This window comes from Hemibagrus wyckioides, linkage group LG25 (genome assembly GCF_019097595.1).
Source record: "Hemibagrus wyckioides isolate EC202008001 linkage group LG25, SWU_Hwy_1.0, whole genome shotgun sequence".
NCBI lineage: Eukaryota > Metazoa > Chordata > Actinopteri > Siluriformes > Bagridae > Hemibagrus > Hemibagrus wyckioides.
Genome location: NC_080734.1, coordinates 4515763 through 4536047, shown reverse-complemented (window position 1 = coordinate 4536047; position 20285 = coordinate 4515763). Strand labels below are relative to the sequence as shown.

General features: G+C 40.5%; 2 protein-coding genes across 2 annotated transcripts in view; one reads left to right on the top strand and one right to left on the bottom strand.

The window, feature by feature from the left end:
- The first annotated feature begins 2068 nt into the window (after positions 1–2068).
- syne1a (spectrin repeat containing, nuclear envelope 1a) overlaps positions 2069–20285 on the top strand; it is a 214289-nt gene continuing 196072 nt past the window's right edge. The window contains exons 1-4 of the mRNA XM_058379576.1: positions 2069–2205; positions 5022–5130; positions 12310–12397; positions 13677–13814. Coding sequence (XP_058235559.1) covers positions 13748–13814 — 67 coding nt within the window. The 5' untranslated portion in view covers positions 2069–2205; positions 5022–5130; positions 12310–12397; positions 13677–13747. The remainder of the gene's footprint in view (positions 2206–5021; positions 5131–12309; positions 12398–13676; positions 13815–20285) is intronic.
- On the bottom strand, positions 2198–6505 carry myct1a (myc target 1a). Its single transcript, XM_058379667.1, has 2 exons — positions 6419–6505; positions 2198–4451 (listed from the first exon to the last, which is right to left on the bottom strand). Exons 1-2 carry the CDS (start codon positions 6471–6473, stop codon positions 3895–3897), a joined length of 612 nt encoding a protein of 203 aa, XP_058235650.1. The 5' UTR covers positions 6474–6505; the 3' UTR covers positions 2198–3894.

Here is a 20285-nt window from a genome sequence, read left to right as displayed (position 1 = left end):
AAACTGACCATACAATACAATTTTGATACCTCAAAGAGTCGTTATACGTCAATACTTAGGGTCTATGTAATGCAGTGTCGTTACTGTTGAAGCGTAATTTAAGAATTCTTAGAATTCATAATGATGCTATTTTATTAATTGGTAACGAAGATTAATTAGTAACAAATATTTCGTTAAACAAATATTGTCAGGAAGAATACGATAAATTAGAAAGAACAGAAGTCGATGACAAAACGAGTCGTTTCAGAATCTAAAGAGTCGGCTCTTGTTGGAGAGCTGAGTCAAATGATTTGATTCACTAAGAGCACTGATTCATGAGTCATTAATATTCACCGGACAGTCGCACGCGTGCTGTTGTGAACGCCGACTCACTGCGCCTGCGCAATTCGGATTGAACGTATGTACTAGGAGCGAGTTATTGACAGTTTTTAATTTAAGATTAAACATTTACATCAGAATTAGACAACTTTTAGTAACATATATGGCATTATTAAGAATGAGATATATGTACATTGTAACGCGTGGTTGCTAACTAGCTGGTTTAGCTAGTTTGGAGCACAACATAAACAGCTAGCTTCCTTGATAACTCCATGAAAACAATTAATGTAGGGACAGGTATTAATACGTGAATGTAAAAATAATTGTAACGAATAAATAGATAGATAGATAGATAGATAGATAGATAGATAAATAACTATGTTTAGGGAAATTTCTAGTTTAAATATGTATTATTTATAAAATGATGTATTATGATGCACAGGATTATTGTTTTGAACATTTCCTGCACTGATTTCCTTTATTTATTTATTTGTTTATTTGTTTGTTTGTTTGTTTGTTTGTTTATTAAAATTGTAGCCTGAAGAAATCTTGGGCCCTGAATCTGGTTGTGAATTGAAGTAAATATTTGTATGTTTACTTTTGTTTATTAGCCTCTTCTTCTTCTTCTTCTTCTTCTTCTTTCAGGTTTTCCCTTCAGGGGTGGCCACAGTGAATCATCTCTCTCCACCTATCCCTGTCTTCTGCATCCTCAACACTTACACCCACTAGCTTCATATCCTCATTTATTCCATCCATATACCTCCTCTTTGGCCTTCCTCTTTCCCTCCTTTCTGGCAGCTCCATGTCCAACATTCTCCTACCAATATACTCACTCTCCCTCCTCTGAACATCTTAATCTGGCCTCCCTAACTTAATCCCCCAAACGTCCAACATGAGCTGTCCCTCTGATGGACTCATTCCTAATCCTGTCCAACCGTGTCCCTCCCAAAGAGAACATCTTCAGCTCTGCTTCCTCCAGCTCTGACTCCTGTCTCTTCCTCAGTGACACTGCCTCTAAACCATACAGCATGGCTGGTCTCACCACTGTCTTGTACACCTTCCCCTTGATTCTCACCAATATTTTTCTATCACACAGAACCCCCGACACCTTTCTCCACCCATTCCCCACTTTTGTTTATTAGCATATTATCATTTCATCTGATCTTGTTTGTAATATGGTGGGGAACTGGTTACTGGTCAATTAGTCAAGCCGTGTGCATGATCCAAATTTAAACTAATCTAAAATATTCTGCTTGATTTACAGGTATGGAAACGCAGATGTTCTTCATTCTTACGTGCAAAGCACATTCCTGACGAAGCTTATTTGCATATTGTGAAGCCCCCAAAACTCCATAAAAAGGGCAAAAGTGGAAGTTAATAATTTCTCACTTCAAGGCGAAGTTTTTAATTATTTTGTCTTATCTTAATGATAACCGGCATATCTGAGAGAAATGTTCATATCATTAGTAGTCTCTTGGATGTTCCACAAGATTAAATGTAACAATAAATGGTTAAAAAATGACATTCGGTCCATTCATAATTTAAAACATGTAATCATTTGCAAATCAGAGTGTTATAAGGCCCTATCACACCACTGTGGTGTTTATTATTTTTCTATAACAGAAAATAATCTTAAACAGCTACCAGAATCCTCGTAACTGGTGGTCGTGGGTTTGAGTATTCTGGTGAACGTTTCAGTTCTTTGTTTAGTAAAAAAACGCTCTTGAATAGAAGAACATTTGCGCTACATCGCAAAATTTGTAATGATGTCATGTTGCAGCTGTTGCAGGTCACCGTACAGGAGGTCCGACGTGTTAAAGAATGCCTTCCTCAGGGATACGGGAAATCCAGACAGTGCAGCGAGGAACATCAGGTCACTGTCGGGATGTAAGTAATGCACTTTAACAGCGTACCTCCAAAAAATGTTGTAAGTATTAATCCACTTCACTCGTGTTCTGTGTTCACCATGGACTAGTGGAGTGGTTGGTATGATTTAGCAGCTGTTAAAACATACCACATGCTTTAGGTGTCTAAATTCAGCTGATTTCTGGGATCCTAAATGACTGGAACACCATCGATCCACCCCCCCACCCTGGTCATACTTCTCAAACTGCAGAACTCAAGGAGAACCTTGGAGCTTGGTAACATCACTGAAAATATCCCACAAGTGTATTATGTCTTAGCACCAAAGTATCATACAAAACATGGCCCCCTAGTGGTGTGGAGGACCTTAGTGACTGCCTAAGCCTAGAAACAATCAAAGTGAAGGTATAGGTTTAGATTGAGTGCACTAGTATGAAGTTTATATCAAAAACTAGATACTAGGACAAAAATGAGCAGCTGTTAGAGAAAGGGACGTTGGATCAGAGCATCTCCGAAACTGCAGCTCTTGTGGGGTGTTCCCAGTCTGCAGTGGTCAGTATCTATCAAAAGTGGTCCAAGGAAGGAACAGTGGTGAACTGGTGACAGGGTCATGGGCGGTCAAGACTCACTGATGCACGTGAGGAGTGAAGCCTGGTCCGTGTGATCCGATCCAACAGACGAGCTACTGTTGCTCAAACTGCTGAAGAAGTTAATGCTGGTTCTGATAGAAAGCGGTCAGAATACACAGTGCAGGACGGGTCAGGGCTGTTTTGGAGGCAATAGGAGGACCAACACAATATTAGGCAGGTGGTCATAATGTTGTGCCTGATTGGTGTACATTAGGATAGTCTCAGGCATTAGTTATAATTTTGCGTTTTCCTCCTGAAGTGAAAAGAGCAAGAGCTTATTTTCTCACTCATCATTTTGTAGCGATGTTAAACTACATATTAATGAGAAATCCAGCGTAGACGTAGTGCAGATGTTGGCGCAAGCTCAGAAGGCGGCGCAGAGTTCGAGATGATGAGCGTGACAACGCTGACCGGGATTAGGGTGAAAGGTGGAAGCTGATCCGTTTGAGCAGAGTGTACAGATCAGGAGGAGAGAAAAATGGAATTTAAGTACTAAAGCGCCGCTGCATCACACTCTTTCGGTAGAGATAAAGTGAGGGTTAAATGTAACCACACCCTAATCAAGATGTTGTAGGGCACCGTGGTTCATGTAGGAGAGGGTCAACCAACGTGAAACTTTCAAATGAAAGAAGCTGAAATCTTTGAGGTGTTATTTATAAAGATCATCATTCAGTGTGGATTTTCATCTAATTATTAAAGTTTATTAGGAGGTTAATGAAATAGGAAAACGCAGCCATGTCTTTTTTTTTTTTTATTAGTGATGTCAATAAAATATACTGCGAATAGAGACATTTTTATAACACTGACTCCATGCATAGAATCATCAGCGTTCAGTCGTTACACTCACGACACAGTCTGGTGACGGATGCTCTGTGATTGTGGCTTGTCCCGTTTAAGTGCCAGTAATCATACGCTCTCTGTATGTTTATTTCAATGACAGTAATAAAAATGACAGTTTTTGTTTTCACACTGTGCATCGTAAATAAATCTGCTCCCAAATCAGCAAGAGATCGCCAAGTCTCTGATCATCTCCCGGTCGGTGAACTTCCTTCTCCTCCACCAGGGGGCGTGTTTTCCTCATCTCTCAAGTGCTGGTCTCCTGATAGGCCCGTATGATGCTGTTATAGGCTGGTGGTGGCGTCTGTGTGACTCCCAGACTGCTGTTACCCCAGAAGGAATTGGGTCTAGGCCTGGGCCTTGGTGGAGTGACCATGGAGCCGGCGGCGCTGTTGGTGCCGGTGGCTCCGGGGCTGGTGGACAGGGTGCCGTGGTTTCCTTCCTCGGCCTCGCGGGCGATCTGACTGCACTGGATCAGCGGGTGGAAAGTGGAGGCCCTGAAGCTGTCCTTGCGACCCAGCAGGTCAGCGTGATCGATGGGTGAAGACGAGGTCTGCCTATGGAAAGAGTAGGCGGCGCTGGCCATGCTGTTGTTGCTGCGCCGGTCGTAGGCACTGCTCTGGCGGCTGAAGGCGAGGGGCCGAGTCCGGGGGGATGACGGGCGGCCAGAAGAGCGCGGAGATGGCATGCGGGTGATGGTGGCAGACGCCCGACGACGTGCCATCCACGTGAGCACCACGTACACTAAAGCGCCCAGCAGGAGTCCCACCACCATGGACAGACAGAACGCAAGGATCGCGTCTCCTGATGAGAGGAAAGGGAAAAGACTGTCAATACATAATTAAACTAGGATGTGTCTTTCTTTTTAAATGTTGGTTTTTATTTTATATCAACAGTACAGAAACACAAATGGAAATTTCCAAGAATTAAAGGGCGGTGTTCAGACTTTTGTTGGTGGAGGACCTAATATTAAAATACTTCAACGTTGTATTGTTAGTGAATCGACAGTGTCGTCCATTTAATAGCTATGTTTTTTTCCACATGGAGAAGGGGATGAATAGATAAAGATAAAGCGGTTAAGCCGGAAGTGTAGTAGACTAGTGTTCGGTCAGCTTATCCATCAAACCGGGGGCAAGTTTTCTGCTTGAGAGAGTGTATCATGTTGCCTAAAACGTTGGTATTATTTTATGAATTTGTGTAAAAAAAAAAAAAAAGCATGATAAAATTGTATAGTGTCATGAGGTTAGTTTAATATCTCTGGGCTTCGTGTATATAACCGTAGACACGTGATAGAAGTAATATACAATGCACAATACTAGCATGTGCTGATTCATTGTTTTTCACTTTCATGTCGTATTGCATTATATTTCACAGCATGTCACCTCCACCATCTCACAACCTGGTCCCTGATGAAGAAGCCAGAGGCGACAGTGGAAGAAGAAAACCCCCGAAGACGACATAAAGGAAGAAAACCAACGCCGAGGTTTCTCTTTTCATTTTTTCCTCCGTCTCTCCTAAGTTTCGGTAAAAGCAGTTAGGAGTCATGCTGCGCTGTTCCGCTCTGCTGAAAGGTTCAGAAGAGCTGTTTGGCTCAGACAGATATAACCCAGCTTTCAGAGGGCTAATGAGGAGTTTGTGGCGGAGAAGCCAATTTTGTTCCTCATTACGTCGGAAGCCGTAACAGGCTAATGAACTTGACATGGGGTGGCACGGTGTTGGGTCTGGCTCTGCGAATTTTAGCATTATTACTACTGGGAGCTGCTGAGCTGAATGTTTCACCACAGAGCATTTAAATATGAAACTCTACTGTGGTTTATTTGTTTGTTTACTTATCCACCACATCTGGTCACATCTGAGGGGAAAAAACCCTCTTTTACAAGCGAGCTCTGGATGAGACGACGGCACAGTTGCCAAAAATGACACGGAGACAGAATAGAAAGAGATTACACTTAAAAATGGAGCTGGAAAACAATTAAAAATGAATTCTCAACATGATTGGTTTCCTTTAAGTGAGCTGATTAATTGTATTAATGAATCTCTAGGATATACAATAGAATAGAATTCAATACGATACACAGTGTACAGGGTTAAAACTATTGTGTAAACATGATTAAGACAGGTTTTCTCTCCTTCCTTTAGCTCCATGCTGTAGGGTTTTTTTGCATTTCTGTTTTGGAAAATGATCTCAAATGATCCTTCTTAGCTTTATATTATTATTTTCAATACTATGAGTTTATAGATGTCTTCTGAGAGCTCATGATGTATAAATAAAACTGCCTGGAAGATCTGAAAAAAAGTCCAAAACGAACAGCAGGAAGCATGAAAATGTCCTTAAAAGTTTTATTCATTTCACATTCAGATTAGTTTATTATTTCACCAATAATATTTCTGTACATTTCAGTTATTCAGGATAATAATGGTACGTTGATGAAACCCAAACTCACATGATAACACTTTATTTTGCAGTGCCCAAACTTTTACAATGGCTCCAAACCCAGACAGATGGAAAAACATCTGAAATATTTCTGTACAAATTTATTTAGTTTCTAGTAAAAGGACCAGTAAGAGTTTCTCTCTGCTCTCGGTATAAAGGAAATCGCAGCAGGAAATCGGAAAAATACCTGAGCGCTCTCTCGTGTTATTGTGGTTCGACGCTGTAAAAATTCCCAGCTAATTAGATTTTTCCGTATCCACTAAAAACGGATCTGTGTGCTGCCCTGAAACGTTTTATTACCCAATAACGGAGAGATACAGAGAGTGATGTGTCTTACTCATGCTGAAGAACTGAAAGATTTCCAGGATGGGATGCGTGCTGTTATCCCCCATCGCTCCGTCCGGACTGACCGAGGAGAACGGAGCCTAGATGCACGTTCACTCCGGACCTCCAGCTCCCTCACTCTTCTAGCTTCCAACCTCCAGATGATCCCTCCTTCAATCTCTGCTCTCTCTCTGCTCTCTCTCTCTCTCTCTCTCTTTTTAATCTCCTCCTCCTCCCAGTATTCCACAGGCTGCCTCACACTTTTTGTCCTAGAAGGAAACTGTCACATTTCCTGCTTTTCCTGTATAAAATTAGCAGCGCCTCTTCTCCTTATCTCCTCGCTCCAGGGTTCCTGTAGGGCGGAGGGTCCGAGCCGAGCCGACACGTGATCCGAGCCGAGCCGCTCTCCGTGTCCTTGCTGTCCTTTCCTGCACATCTGTGGTGTAGCCACGGAGAAACGATGTCACCCCAAAAGTTTTTAAAACGTCGTCCATCTTTTTTGTTTTTTTTTTCCATTTTTCCCTACACACCTTTCCTGCATGGATCATGACACCGCGCTTCATTCCTCCAGCACTAACGAAAGATCATTTCCTCATGAGCTCGTATTGGAAAATATTCATTGTAATCATATCCTGCAGGGTGACACAACACAACGGGGTTTAAAGCAAGGTCAGATTCTACAATTCAGGATCAAATATGTGGAAAAAACCAAGAAGATGACCGTCTTTAATTGACTTTCCATGTCTGACCACAGTCTGGACGGGCGAACGGTTTAGGAAATTTGCCTGTGTGTGTGTGTGTGTGTGTGTGTGTGTGTGTGTGTGTGTGTGTGTAGAAACAGGATTTTAGGAGCCCGAAACGTGTCTCAGTTTTTCCACATTAGATGCCAGAGCTATCCTGGGTTATCCCGACAACACCGGACTAACTCACAGCACAAACAGTGATAAGATTCATCTCACGGGATAAATCTTTGTCCCAAACCTAGTTTGTCCCTTTCACAGTCGAATAACACCCTCAGAGGCTTCAGATAGGCGACTTGGCGTAGTGGAGATGGAGGCGCTTTGGGACGGAGCGCAGGATTGGGTGGACGGGGATGAATGTCAGCTAGTATTTCCTCTCATTGTTGTCTCGTGTGGTGACGTGAAGGAATCATGCCGAGGCTGTGTGTGTGTGTGTGTGTGTGTGTGTGTGTGAGACCATAAAAAGGTGTAATCATGTAGCTGTACATAAACAACTGTACACAATATTCAGATTTGGATTTGCTGGGTTCTTAAGGAAGTCAAGGAATGTAATGAAAGTCAGGGAAAACATCTGCAACTGCTGCTAATTAGATCCACGTTAGATGACCATCTGCCTTCATCTATTTATCAAAGAAAAAAAAATCACTGACGTGAAAGATTTCTATAAAGAGATCTTTGGGTAACGTTTACAGAAGGAGTCTCCAGTGCCAGAGCTTTGTATATATATTTGTATTTTTTATATATATATATATATATATATATATATATATATAGATATATATAGATATATATAGATATATATATATATATATATATAGATAGATATATATATAGATATAGATATATATAGATATATATAGATATAGATATATATAGATATATATATATATATATATATATATATATATATATATATATATATAGATATATATATAGATATAGATACATATATATAGATATAATATATCTCCAGGCTTATTAACTTTTAAGAGAGGAAAACAGAAAAAAATATCTTTTAAAAAAGGAAAACAGAAAAAACTTAACTTTTAAAAGAGGACAAATTGAAAAAAATGTACTTTTAAGAGAGGAAAACAGAAAAGAATTAACTTTTAAAAGTTAAGAAATAAGGGAAAGACCATCACGTTTACAGCTACTATAACATACTTGTTTCACGGACGTTCCCCAAAGTAAATGTACCATTATATGGATAAAAAGGTTGTGTTCATTAATGAATACAAATAATAAATGTTGGTGTAAGATTAGGTTGATTTATTTTTCTCTGTAACATCACCATGATGTTGTCTGTTTTTTTCTGTTACATCTGTTCACACTTGAAATGATTCCCTTGAGTCCTAGTAAACTCTGAATACCGGGTTATTTTGTTCAAGGTTTCACACTGCTCATATTTTACCTGGGATTAATGATTAATTCTGGGATCTGATATACACTATATTGCCAAAAGTTTTGGGATATCTGCCTTTACATGCACATGAATGTAATATGGAGTTGTCTCCCGCCATTTGCAGCTATAACAGCTTTAACTCTTCTGGGAAGGCTTTCCACAAGGTTTAGGAGTGTGTTTATGGGAATTTTTGACCGTTCCTCTAGAAGCGTATTTGTGAGGTCAGGCACTGATGTTGGACGAGAAGGTCGGGGTCACAGTCTCCTCTCTAATTCATCCCAAAGGTTGAGGTCAGGACTCTGTACAGAGCCAGTCAAATTCCTCCACACCAAACTCGCTCATCTATGGACCTTGCTTTGTGCACTGGTGTGCAGTCATGTTGGAACATGAAGGGGTCATCCCCTTGTTGGGAGCATAAAATTGTCCAAAATGTCTTGGTATGAAGCTGAGGCATTAAGAGTTCCCTTCGCTGGAACCGGCCGAGCCCAACCCCTGAAAAACAACACCTGAAGTCAATGATTTGGAGGGGTGTCCCAAAACTTTTGACAGTATAGTGTATCACACTGTACTTTCCTAAACTCTGGATTAACCTTCTATTTATTTGTATACTGAAAACCATGATTGGATAAAAACTCTGACCGCTTTAAATAACGGCTCGTCTCACACTTTCACATAAGTGCAAATAAATAAATAAATATGTCGGCATGTAAATCCACTAATTTCTGACTTGGGTGTCTGTTGCTAAGCAACTAGCCATAATGTTCTAATATACTGTACTCAATTATGGCTGCAATGAGGAGTTAACACTGCAAAAGTGCTGCTGATCCTGCTTTAGAGCAGAGTTTTATAACCCCAGGGAAAAATCCGTGCTTCATAACCCCGCTTCTAAACTACACGTGTGAAATGGGCAATGTTCTCACGTGGAAAAGTGTGCAATAGGACACGTTTTTTATGAATTGTGTATAATCACAGCACTGCCAAATCTTCTTAGAGTAATCTCCGGTATAATATTCTATTATAATGATCTGTTATTATTCAATACTTAATAACTGATTTATATTCTTAGACTTAGTAAAGATTAGTAAAGTTTTACAAATCCTAATAAAAAAACGTCCCGTAATGCCAGGTCCTGTTACTGCTAATGTTTGTCTTGAGCAGTAGATGGCGCTGTTACAGAATTATTCATCATAACCTAGAAGTGTAAATAAATGCTAATGTTATAAAGTACTGAGAAATTATAGATAATGTGTTTATATATTAAGAAACTAAACTGAAAGTAAAAAATAAAGGCTGCTACCTTTAAAGCCTGTTAAAACCTTGTTGATGTAAATAAATTATTAACTTTATTATTAATATTTGTATATTATTATTGTAAAACAGGATCATGATGTTTACCAAAATAAGTACAATTTAATTATTTATTGTTTTTTATTTTATTTTTTTATTTATTCTTCAATAAAATTAGACGTAAAGATTTTAATGTTTATTTATTATTATTATTATTATTATTATTATTATTATTATTTTTTATAAAAAGTGACTATTAAAATAGTTAGTGATTTCTTTTTATACCAGAGTTTCCTGCATTACTTTTAAAACTATCATTCATTCTAAATGAATTAATTTATATAAAAAAGATTATATGACCGTAATGACACTATCTACACCTGAAGAATTTTCCTACTGCATAAATTATTAATATATGAATAATTTCCGGATTATTCACTGTACTTTGCTGTAATTGTTACGTCGCTGCTTTGTCTATAAAAATATTCTACACTAAATCTTACTTTTTAATTAGGTATTTATTTATTTAATTATTTCATATTTTTGGGGATGTTTGTTTGTTGTTGTTGATTTAACTTCCGAAATCAGCTGCATCATCTAAACAGTCCTGAACCCTACAGATCTCATCCTTATCTGTATTAATGCTGTATATTGTTTACAGAATTATTATTATTATTTTTTTTTAATCATTTTGGTATCTGATGTTTTTATATGTTGGTGCTGAAGGTTATTAGTTTTCGTTTATGTCAATTTCCAAAAATTTCATGTGGTTTTTTTAAGCAGAGACAATCCAACTTAGTATTGTAACAGAAGTGATATTCAGAAAGAAAACAACAATGCAGTTAAACGTTAAAAATGTGACAGAATCTGGATGTGTCTGAAAATTATTTCTGCATGAAAGGGTTAAATATAGACTAAATATAGGTTATAGGATTTATAGGTTAAATATAGGATGATAATAATAATAATAATAATAATAATAATAGTTATTTTTATTTATAGGCGCCTTTCTAGTCACTCAAGGTCACCATACAAATTCAAACCAGAAATAAATAATAAAATAGAGGTGAACAACAATAAAACAATATTTAAAAAACAAAACAAAAGAGTTAATCAGCTAGTAAACAAGATGATTAGCGAAACTAGTCTTTTTTTTTTATGCCTTGATATTATTGAAGTGAATTTATTCAGTCAGACTTACTGAATCCTCACATTCTACACACTCAGTGTATTGTCCGTCTTCAAACACACACACACACACATAGTTAAATCTAAAGTGTAGCTCGAAAGTCACGGCAGATGGCAAACTGGCACGATCCACGCTTTTTGTTTTGGTTTTAATTATTTATGGAGTAGATTATGTGCTAAAGTGAAATGATTAACGTCAAACCGAGTGAATTTGATTGATTATATAACAGCTGGATGTGAGAAGAGGAGATCATTGTGGTCTGTTACTGAATAAAACCCGAGGTGTTCTTTATTTATTTTTTTTATTTGTGGGTGGGAAACTAATGAAAAACAGTGAACTACTGTTCACTGCAACTAATTGAAAAACAGTGTTTAATTCTATGATGCTTTAGTATAGAGGACAAGTAGAATCACTCGACTCACCAGCCAGTAATATTTGCATTGCAGTATTTCATCATCTACGTCACATTTGTGCACGATTAAGTTATGTTTATAAATCCTTTATAATTTACACTATCTCTGTTGCTAATCGAGACAAAGTCACGGCAATTACGACTGAAACGTCTCACAATAAAATCACTTTATTGCAAGGTTATTTTGTGAAGGTTACCAGATTCTGGAGTTAATTGGTGTTAAAATGAGTTTCAGAGGTCAATCTTTTAAAAAATTTACTGTCATCCCCAAACTGTTCCCACGAAGCATGAAATTGTCCAAAATGTCTTGGTATGAAGCTGAAGCATTAAGAGTTCCTTTCACTGGAACTAAGGGGCCGAGTCCAACCCCTGAAAAACAACACCTGAGTTTAGTGTCCCAAAACTTTTGGCAATATAGCGTATAAACCTGGGCCTTAAATCTACACTTCGGTCCGAGCTACAGTTCTAGAAAACTAATTGGCGTCTTCTGATCGATCCGTATCCCCGGACCCCGCTTCGAGAACCCAGGCTCTGCGTAAATGAGGTGCGCAATCAGGACATTTTGTTCGCTCAGCTACCAGAATACAAATGAAATGGTATAAAGAGGGCTGAAAGTGTTGCTACGCTGCATTGAACACACTCGTGCTGTGTTGTGTGAGTGTGTGTGTGTGTGTGTGAGAGAGAGTGTGTGTGTGTGGTGCAGCACGTCAGGAGTCTAATGAGCTTTTCGGCATTATGCTGATGACGGCTCTTTCTCAGGGCTTTGCTTTATTGAAGCAGGAGTGTGTGTGTGTGTGTGTGTGTGTGTGTGTGTGTAGATAAGATTCAGACTCCACTGTACCCTCAGTATCCGCCTTTTCCCCCTTCTCTGCAGCAGAAAGCCTGCGTCCACGCCGAGCGTTCACGTTGGAGGTCACATTGCTGAAAGGAAGCGGCGAAGTCAGCAGTCTGACTGGAAGGAGGTGCAGTGGAGCGTTTTTCTTTTTTTCTTCCTTCTTTTCTTTTTTTTTTTCTCCTTCCTTCACACTGTACATAGTCCCTCCCCTTTGCGCTTGTGTGCCATAACGTGATACAGTGCGGAGCTACTGAAAAGTCGCACTGAATTTTCCTCTCTGGTTTATCGAAAATGTGTTTCTGCATCACCGTCGATCACTTATTAATGATTATAACCCTTCGTATGATCAGTCATAATGCAGTATTGATGATGGAAAATGCTGCAGTAGGAAAATTCTTCAGGTGTAGATAGTGTGGTGTGGTGATATAATATATAGTCGTTACGGTCATATAATTTTATCTTTTATGTAAATTAATTCATTTATAATCAATAATACATTAATAGAATGAATGCCGGAAAATCCTGTGTTTAAAAAAAAAAATTCACTAATAATTTTAATCAGTTTTTATAATAATAATAATAAAAAATAAACATTAAAATCTTTACTGTCTAATTTTTATTAAAAAATAAATAAATAAAAAAAAAATTAAATTGCACTTATTTGGAAATAAGTATAATAATAATAATAATAATGTTTTCTAATAATAAAATGCAAATAATAATAAATGTAGTAATTTAATAACATTGACAGGGTTTTAACAGGCTTCATACGTCATTTCTTAAAATGAATATGTAGCATTAAATGCCGGAAAAAATTCCCAAATAGATTATTTTTACTAGGAATAATAATAATAATAATAATAATAATAATAATAGAGAGGCTAGTGTTTAAAGCTGCTGTAACGTAAGTGAGAAAAGGAACAAACTTGATAAAAATTTAACTCGTCAATCTTTAATGAATAAATAATAATCAGTAGAACATTTTTATTTTGTATGAAAGGAAAAAATCACTAATCAGGATGTGGTGTTATGGAAAATGAATCCATCTAAATCCTTAAAGATTTGTTAACCCTGTTTCGTCTCATGATGTTGATTAGTTTCCTGTAACAGCACGACACTGAGGGTTTCATTCCTTCTGTGTTGTTGCGCATGGTGCAAGGTGCATTTTTGTGATGAAGTGTGTGTGTGAGAGAGAGAGAGTGTGTGAGCTGCGCTCTGATTGGACACCAGGTGGCAGTGATAACAAATAATACCGTCCTGGGTGTGTGTGTGTGTGTGTGTGTGTGTTGGTGAGACATAGAGCAGGAGTGCAGAGAGGCTGCAGTCTTCTCAAGATATAAGCACAACTTCAGAGGACTAAACAGATCACATCAAGATATTTAGATTTATTTATTTTTTTGTCCCAGATGTCTTTCCTCCAGAACAGCTGATCCGAGCCGGAGTAGGAGACGGAGCCGGAGTCCCCGCCTGGCACGGGATGGCATCTGCCCGGCAGTATGGTCGCTCGGCCAGGGACATCGCCAGCGTGATGCAGAGGCTGCAGGGTAGGTGCTGATGATGCACGCTTTCTCTTAAGGTGACCTGAGCAGCACCGCACCGCACCGTGCTGTAGCATGACACAGCACATCCTCTCTAAAGCTCAGACAGATCCGACCATCCAGGATCTCTCTCATCTCCTCGGATCATATTCAGTCGTACGGTAGCTACATCCTGTCTAGATTCGCTCCATGTGCGCCAGGTAGCGGGTTCTGCCATGATGTTTGTTAGCACTCATGACATCACGCCATGCATTAAAATGACGTCGGAACCCCAGTGCAGGGGATTAGTACCTTCTCAAACGTAGTATCAGCTTCATTGTCGGGATTAATGTCAGCATTTGAGCTCGAACAATTTATACGATCGTTTTGCTTATTCATCGCAAGCGTAGAGATTTTTATTCTTATAGAATTGACAATATGTTTCATTTACAGGCAAGCTGATATTCTTTATAACCCACAGGCTTAAAAAAAACCCTCAGTGATAAGTACTCACTCTAATGAAATAAAATCACAGCATCAGGAGTTGCAGGTTGTGCAGAATTTGGGTCGATTTCTGAACCCGGCTGCATAGAAATAGAAATGCGTTTCTGTTTACGGGTCAGCGCTTCCAGTTTTGTCCTTCAGCATTCTCCCTATTTCTGTATTTTTGTGAATCATTTGACCTTAGGCGGACCTTTTGCTAGTCCCCTACAAGAGAGATTTCAAATAAAATAAAATAAAATCACAGCTTTTAGTTTAAAAACACACACGTGACTAAGATAAGTAGCTTCAGATTAAATAGCAGCAGGTCCTTGCAAGGATAGTAAGACTGACTGTGTGTGTGTTTAAATTTTGCATGCTAGCTGGTTCACAAGGTCAGAGCTTTATTAGCGTTTTTATCTTTTCACACTCGTCAGCTTTTTATTCCGCCGTTAACGTTTCCAAAGTTTTTGACAGACGATTGGAGGAAAGGACAAGGAGTTCATCTGAAAAAAAAAATGAGAGAGAGAGAATTAAGGAAGGTGGAAGGAACGGCATGAGTAGTAGAAGAATGGGATAAATAGACTGAAATAATAAGGGATGAATAGAGGAAGAGGAGTTCAGGAGGGAGGGATGGATGGAGGGAGGGGGGCGTGTTAAGCATCACGTGTGTCTAATCTGCTGAAGAGCTGACTCTGTGAAGAGTGAAGAGCCTCTTTGAGCCAAGAAGAAGGACGTGGTGATAAACGTGGGTTTAAAACTAGATTCAGGGGATAGATTTAGTTCTGCAGTGGGTTTATATTTATGTTCATATCATCAAAAAAAATCATAGGCATGTTTGAAGCGTCTCCTTTAAACGATATTAATGAATATAGAATGAGAGATCTAATCTCAGCTTAGTGGTTAGCACTGTTAACTTACAGAAAGAAGGTCCTGGGTTCGAATCCTGGGTTTCTGTGTGGAGTTTGCATGGGTTTCCTCCCACAGTCCAAAAACATGTACATTAGGTTGATTGGTGATTCTAAATTGCCCATAGGAGTGAGTGTGTGTGGTTGTCTGTCTGTGTGACCCTGTGATGGACTGGTGACCTGTCCAGGGTGTACCCCTGCCTTTCCCCCAATATGTGCTGCCATAGGCTCCAGCAGATCCCCGTGACCCTAATTAGGAATAAAATGGGTATAGACGATGGATGGATAGATCTTATCTCAGTGGCTAGCCGGAATGGCTAATGAGGCGTAACATATTCCTGCTTGGTGAAAAGACTAGCGTGATTTTTAATCAACATTTCAGTCACGTTTGAAGAGTCAGAACATTGTTCCTAAACAAATACGTTTCTATCTCAGTATCAAATACAACAAAAGACTTTTGTGGTTACAGGAAGTTAGGAGGGATGATCGGTCAGACCATCCCCGTCTCTGCGTCACAGCTAAGCAGCTAATCGTCATACCGGTTTGGTTTGCTAGCTCGCTAATTTATACACTTCATTTACAAACCTTCGGTCTTCCGTGAAGAAACGAGCTAGCTAACAGGAAATATCAAAGCTACGCTTTCAATTACGAGTCTCCTGTAATGAACGAGTGAAGATAGATAACTTACTAGCTAGATAACCAGCTACGATGCTTGTCTTTCTGTCTGTCACACTGTCTCTTTCTCACTCTTGTCTTTCTGTCTCTCTCTTTTTCCCTTTTCTCTCTCTCTTTGTCTCTCTTTCTGTCTGTCTGTCTCTCTCTTTCTATTTTCTCTTGCTCTCTCTCTCTCTCTCTCTCTCCATCTGTGTCCCTCTCTCAATCTTTCTTTCTCCTCTCTGTCTTTGTCTTTCTCTCTGTCACGTTGTCTCTCTGTCTCTCTCTCTCTCTCTCTCTCTCTCTCTCTCTCTATCTGTCACGTTGTCTCTCTCTTTCTCTCTCTCTCTCTCTCTTTCTCTGTCTCTCTCTCTCTCTCGCTGTCTCTCTGTCACTCTTTGTTAGCTAGCTAACACGAAATATCAAAGCTACGCTCTTACTTATGAGTCACCTGGAATGGGCGTTTGAAGCTAGATAACTGGCTAGCTAGATAACCAGCTACGATGCTTGTTGTCATTGTAAAATTGAGTGACAAATCTGTAATCATCACTCCTTCAGATACTTCAGATTATCTCTAATCTAAGATCCTATAAGACGTACGTATATATACCATACGCCATCGGACCGTGTAGCCGCTGACAGGACGCCAAGACGCGAGAATCTTCTAGAACTCTCATGATCACTCCCTGTCTGTTGCGCTAATCTGTAATAATGAGCGGATAACGTTTTAGCTAAGCTCAATCCCATTCCTTAATAAATTCTTGATGAATTATTCAGTTAGGCTACAGCCAAGTTGCAGCTGGTTGCTAGGCAACACAGGTCTGTTTTTTTTTTTTTGCAGAAAGGTTTGCGTACTCGTGGCTTTTTGTTTACAAACACAGAGGCGGTCTGTTATAGCTGACACGGAATTGACTAACACGACGAGCTGCACTTTATTGTTGTCTGGCGCGAGCCATAATAACATCACAACATTAAACCTAACCGGAAATGGATAAAAATATTGTTAAATTGGTGTGGTGTCAGAGGAATAAAACACTTTACTGTGTGCTCTGTTAGGAAGACCATCCCAGTCACTTATATAATGTTAAATATTCTTAAATGTCCACAATCATCACAGACTAGCAAAGTTACATAACACTAGCTGAAGCTTCAAGGGTCATTTAGTGACCTCTAGCTAGCCAGAGCTCATCATTACTATAGTTTATAGTTACATTTAATGATTTGTGAAAAAACGTCTGTAAACTGTTACTGACCAGTCTCTCTCTCTCTCTCTCTCTCTCTGTTTCTCTGTCTTTCTTTGTCTATCGCTGTCTCTCTCTCTTCCTCTCTTTTTCTCTTCTTTCTATCTCTGTCATTCTGTTTCTGTCTGTCTCCTTCTTTTTCTCTCTCTCTCTGTCTCCTTCTTGTTCTCTCTCTCTGTCTCTCTGTCTCTTTCTCTCTGTCACTCTGCCTTTCTCTCGCTGTCTCTCTGTCGCTCTCTTTCTCTTTCTCTCTCTCTGTCTCTCTCTCTCTCTCTCTCTCTCTCTCTGTCTTTCTTTGTCTATCACTGTCTCTCTCTCTTGCTCTCTCTTTCTCTTCTCTCTCTCTTTGTCTCTCTGTCTCCTTCTCTCTCTTTGTCACTCTCTCTCTGCCTCTCTCTCTCTCTCTCTCTCTCTCTTTCTCATTGTCATGTTAACGTCTCAGCTGACTCTTATGAAGTGTTGTATTAATGTTGAAACAGTATGTTATTCATCATACAGTGATTTTTTCCGCCCGGCGAAACACAAGTCCAGGTCGAAGTTATTACAGAAACGCAGTGTATTAGAATGTGCAGGTTAATATTAATGGATTTACACCATTACCACCTTCTGACCAATCAGAATGGAGAACTCAGCAGCAGTACAACCTCAGACTTAACTTGTTAAAAAAATATGATTTCACAGCTCTTGCTATAAAAAGTATATTTTTTGTGTATTTTTTCCCCGATATGTTTCCAAATGATATTTTTTATACCATAACGAGGACACCACCGGACCTTCACACATCACGGCAAGAACGTCCACGAAATCAGGGGTAATTACAGAGCCGCTGCCATCACCCCCCCCACCCTCCCCAAAACATCTCTATTATTTTTCCTTTTGTCTTCATCGTGTCTGAGCACCAACTCATTTTAATTACAGAGAATATGAACGCTCTCGTTCATCTGCCCAACAATGTAACAGCAATTATCACCACAATGGATAAATAATGATGGAAATAATGGATCGTGTGGGGTATACAGTTAGCCCTTGCCCCCTCCCACGTCCTCATCTTTCTTCTTCCTTTTTCTTTTATAAAGACTTTAAACAAAAAAAATCAGCTTTTTCTTGATGACATCTTGTGTTTTATTTATTTTCTGTATATAAACCGAAGCCTCAGTGTTTTCTGCTCGGCGTATTAAATGCTCCCGGCTCATTCTGTCTTCTCGCGTTCTTTCGTTTCCTGATGAAAAGTGTTACAGAGTGTAATTAACATATCGGAGGTGTGAGCGTCGGTTACCATGGAAACCAGATGTGGCGCGTCAGGACGGAGTCGAACTGCCCCATGGTGATGGTGGGTTAGTTAGTTGACCAGAACAGCAAGGTCAGTAGGGTCAGTCACCACTGATAGTTAGATTCATCAGTAAGCTCATGTATGTCAGGGTTTGTGGGATTGATTAAGTTGGAAAGAGCTTTACACTCTGTGTGTGTGTGTGTGTGTGTGCGCGCGCGCGCGCCTTGTCTGCGTGTGTGTCTGTGTTTGTTTTTGTCTGTCTGCCTGTCTGTCTGTATGTTTGTCCATGTCTGTCTGTCTGTCCGTGTGTGTGTCTGTCCATGTCTGTCTGTCTGTCCATGTGTGTGTGTCTGTCCGTCCGTGTGTGTGTCTGTCCGTCCGTGTGTGTGTCTGTCCGTCCGTGTGTGTGTCTGTCCGTCCGTGTGTGTGTCTGTCCGTCCGTGTGTGTGTCTGTCCGTCCGTGTGTGTGTCTGTCCGTCCGTGTGTGTCTGTCCGTCCGTGTGTGTCTGTCCGTCCGTGTGTGTCTGTCCGTCCGTGTGTGTGTCTGTCCGTCCGTGTGTGTGTCTGTCCGTCCGTGTGTGTGTCTGTCCGTCCGTGTGTGTCTGTCCGTCCGTGTGTGTCTGTCCGTGTGTGTGTGTGTCTGTCCGTGTGTGTGTGTGTCTGTCCGTGTGTGTGTTTCTTTGTTTGTGTGTGTGTCTGTCCGTGTGTGTGTGTGTGTCTGTCCGTGTGTGTGTGTGTGTGTGTGTGTGTGTGTGTCTGTCCGTGTTTGTGTGTCTGTCCGTTTGTGTGTGTCTCTCCGTGTGTGTTTCTTTATTTGTGTGTGTGTGTGTGTGTCTGGCCGTGTGTGTGTGTCTGTCCGTGTGTGTGTGTCTGTCCGTGTGTGTGTCTGTCCGTGTGTGTTTCTTTATTTGTGTGTGTGTGTGTGTGTCTGTCCGTGTGTGTGTGTCTGTCCGTGTGTGTGTGTCTGTCCGTGTGTGTGTGTCTCTCCGTGTGTGTGTGTCTCTCCGTGTGTGTGTGTCTGTCCGTGTGTGTTTCTTTGTTTGTGTCTGTCCGTGTGTGTGTGTCTGTCCGTGTGTGTGTGTCTGTCCGTGTGTGTGTGTCTGTCCGTGTGTGTGTGTCTGTCCGTGTGTGTGTGTCTCTCCGTGTGTGTGTGTCTCTCCGTGTGTGTTTCTTTGTTTGTGTCTGTCCGTGTGTGTGTGTCTGTCCGTGTGTGTGTGTCTGTCCGTGTGTGTGTGTCTGTCCGTGTGTGTGTGTCTTTGTTTGTGTGTGTGTGTCTGTCCGTGTGTGTGTGTCTGTCCGTGTGTGTGTGTCTTTGTTTGTGTGTGTGTGTCTTTGTTTGTGTGTGTGTCTTTGTGTGTGTGTGTGTGTCTGTCCGTGTGTGTGTGTCTGTCCGTGTGTGTGTGTCTGTCCGTGTGTGTGTGTCTGTCCGTGTGTGTGTGTCTTTGTTTGTGTGTGTGTCTTTGTTTGTGTGTGTGTGTCTTTGTGTGTGTGTGTGTCTTTGTTTGTGTGTGTGTGTCTGTCCGTGTGTGTGTGTCTGTCCGTGTGTGTGTGTCTGTCCGTGTGTGTGTGTCTGTCCGTGTGTGTGTCTGTCCGTGTGTGTGTGTCTTTGTTTGTGTGTGTCTGTCCGTGTGTGTGTGTCTGTCCGTGTGTGTGTGTCTGTCCGTGTGTGTGTGTGTCTGTCCGTGTGTGTGTGTGTCTGTCCGTGTGTGTGTCTGTCCGTGTGTGTGTCTGTCCGTGTGTGTGTCTGTCCGTGTGTGTGTGTCTGTCCGTGTGTGTGTGTCTTTGTTTGTGTGTGTGTGTGTGTCTGTCCGTGTGTGTGTGTCTGTCCGTGTGTGTGTGTCTGTCCGTGTGTGTGTGTCTGTCCGTGTGTGTGTGTCTGTCCGTGTGTGTGTGTCTCTCCGTGTGTGTGTTTCTTTGTTTGTGTCTGTCCGTGTGTGTGTGTCTG

Excerpts from the sequence above, each read along its gene's own strand:
- myct1a (XM_058379667.1), bottom strand. The coding sequence starts at position 6,473 with ATGGGGGATAACAGCACGCATCCCATCCTGGAAATCTTTCAGTTCTTC. Across the intron at positions 4,452-6,418 it reads CTTTCAGTTCTTCAGCATGA|GAGACGCGATCCTTGCGTTC; the intron begins GTAAGACACATC and ends TCCTCTCATCAG.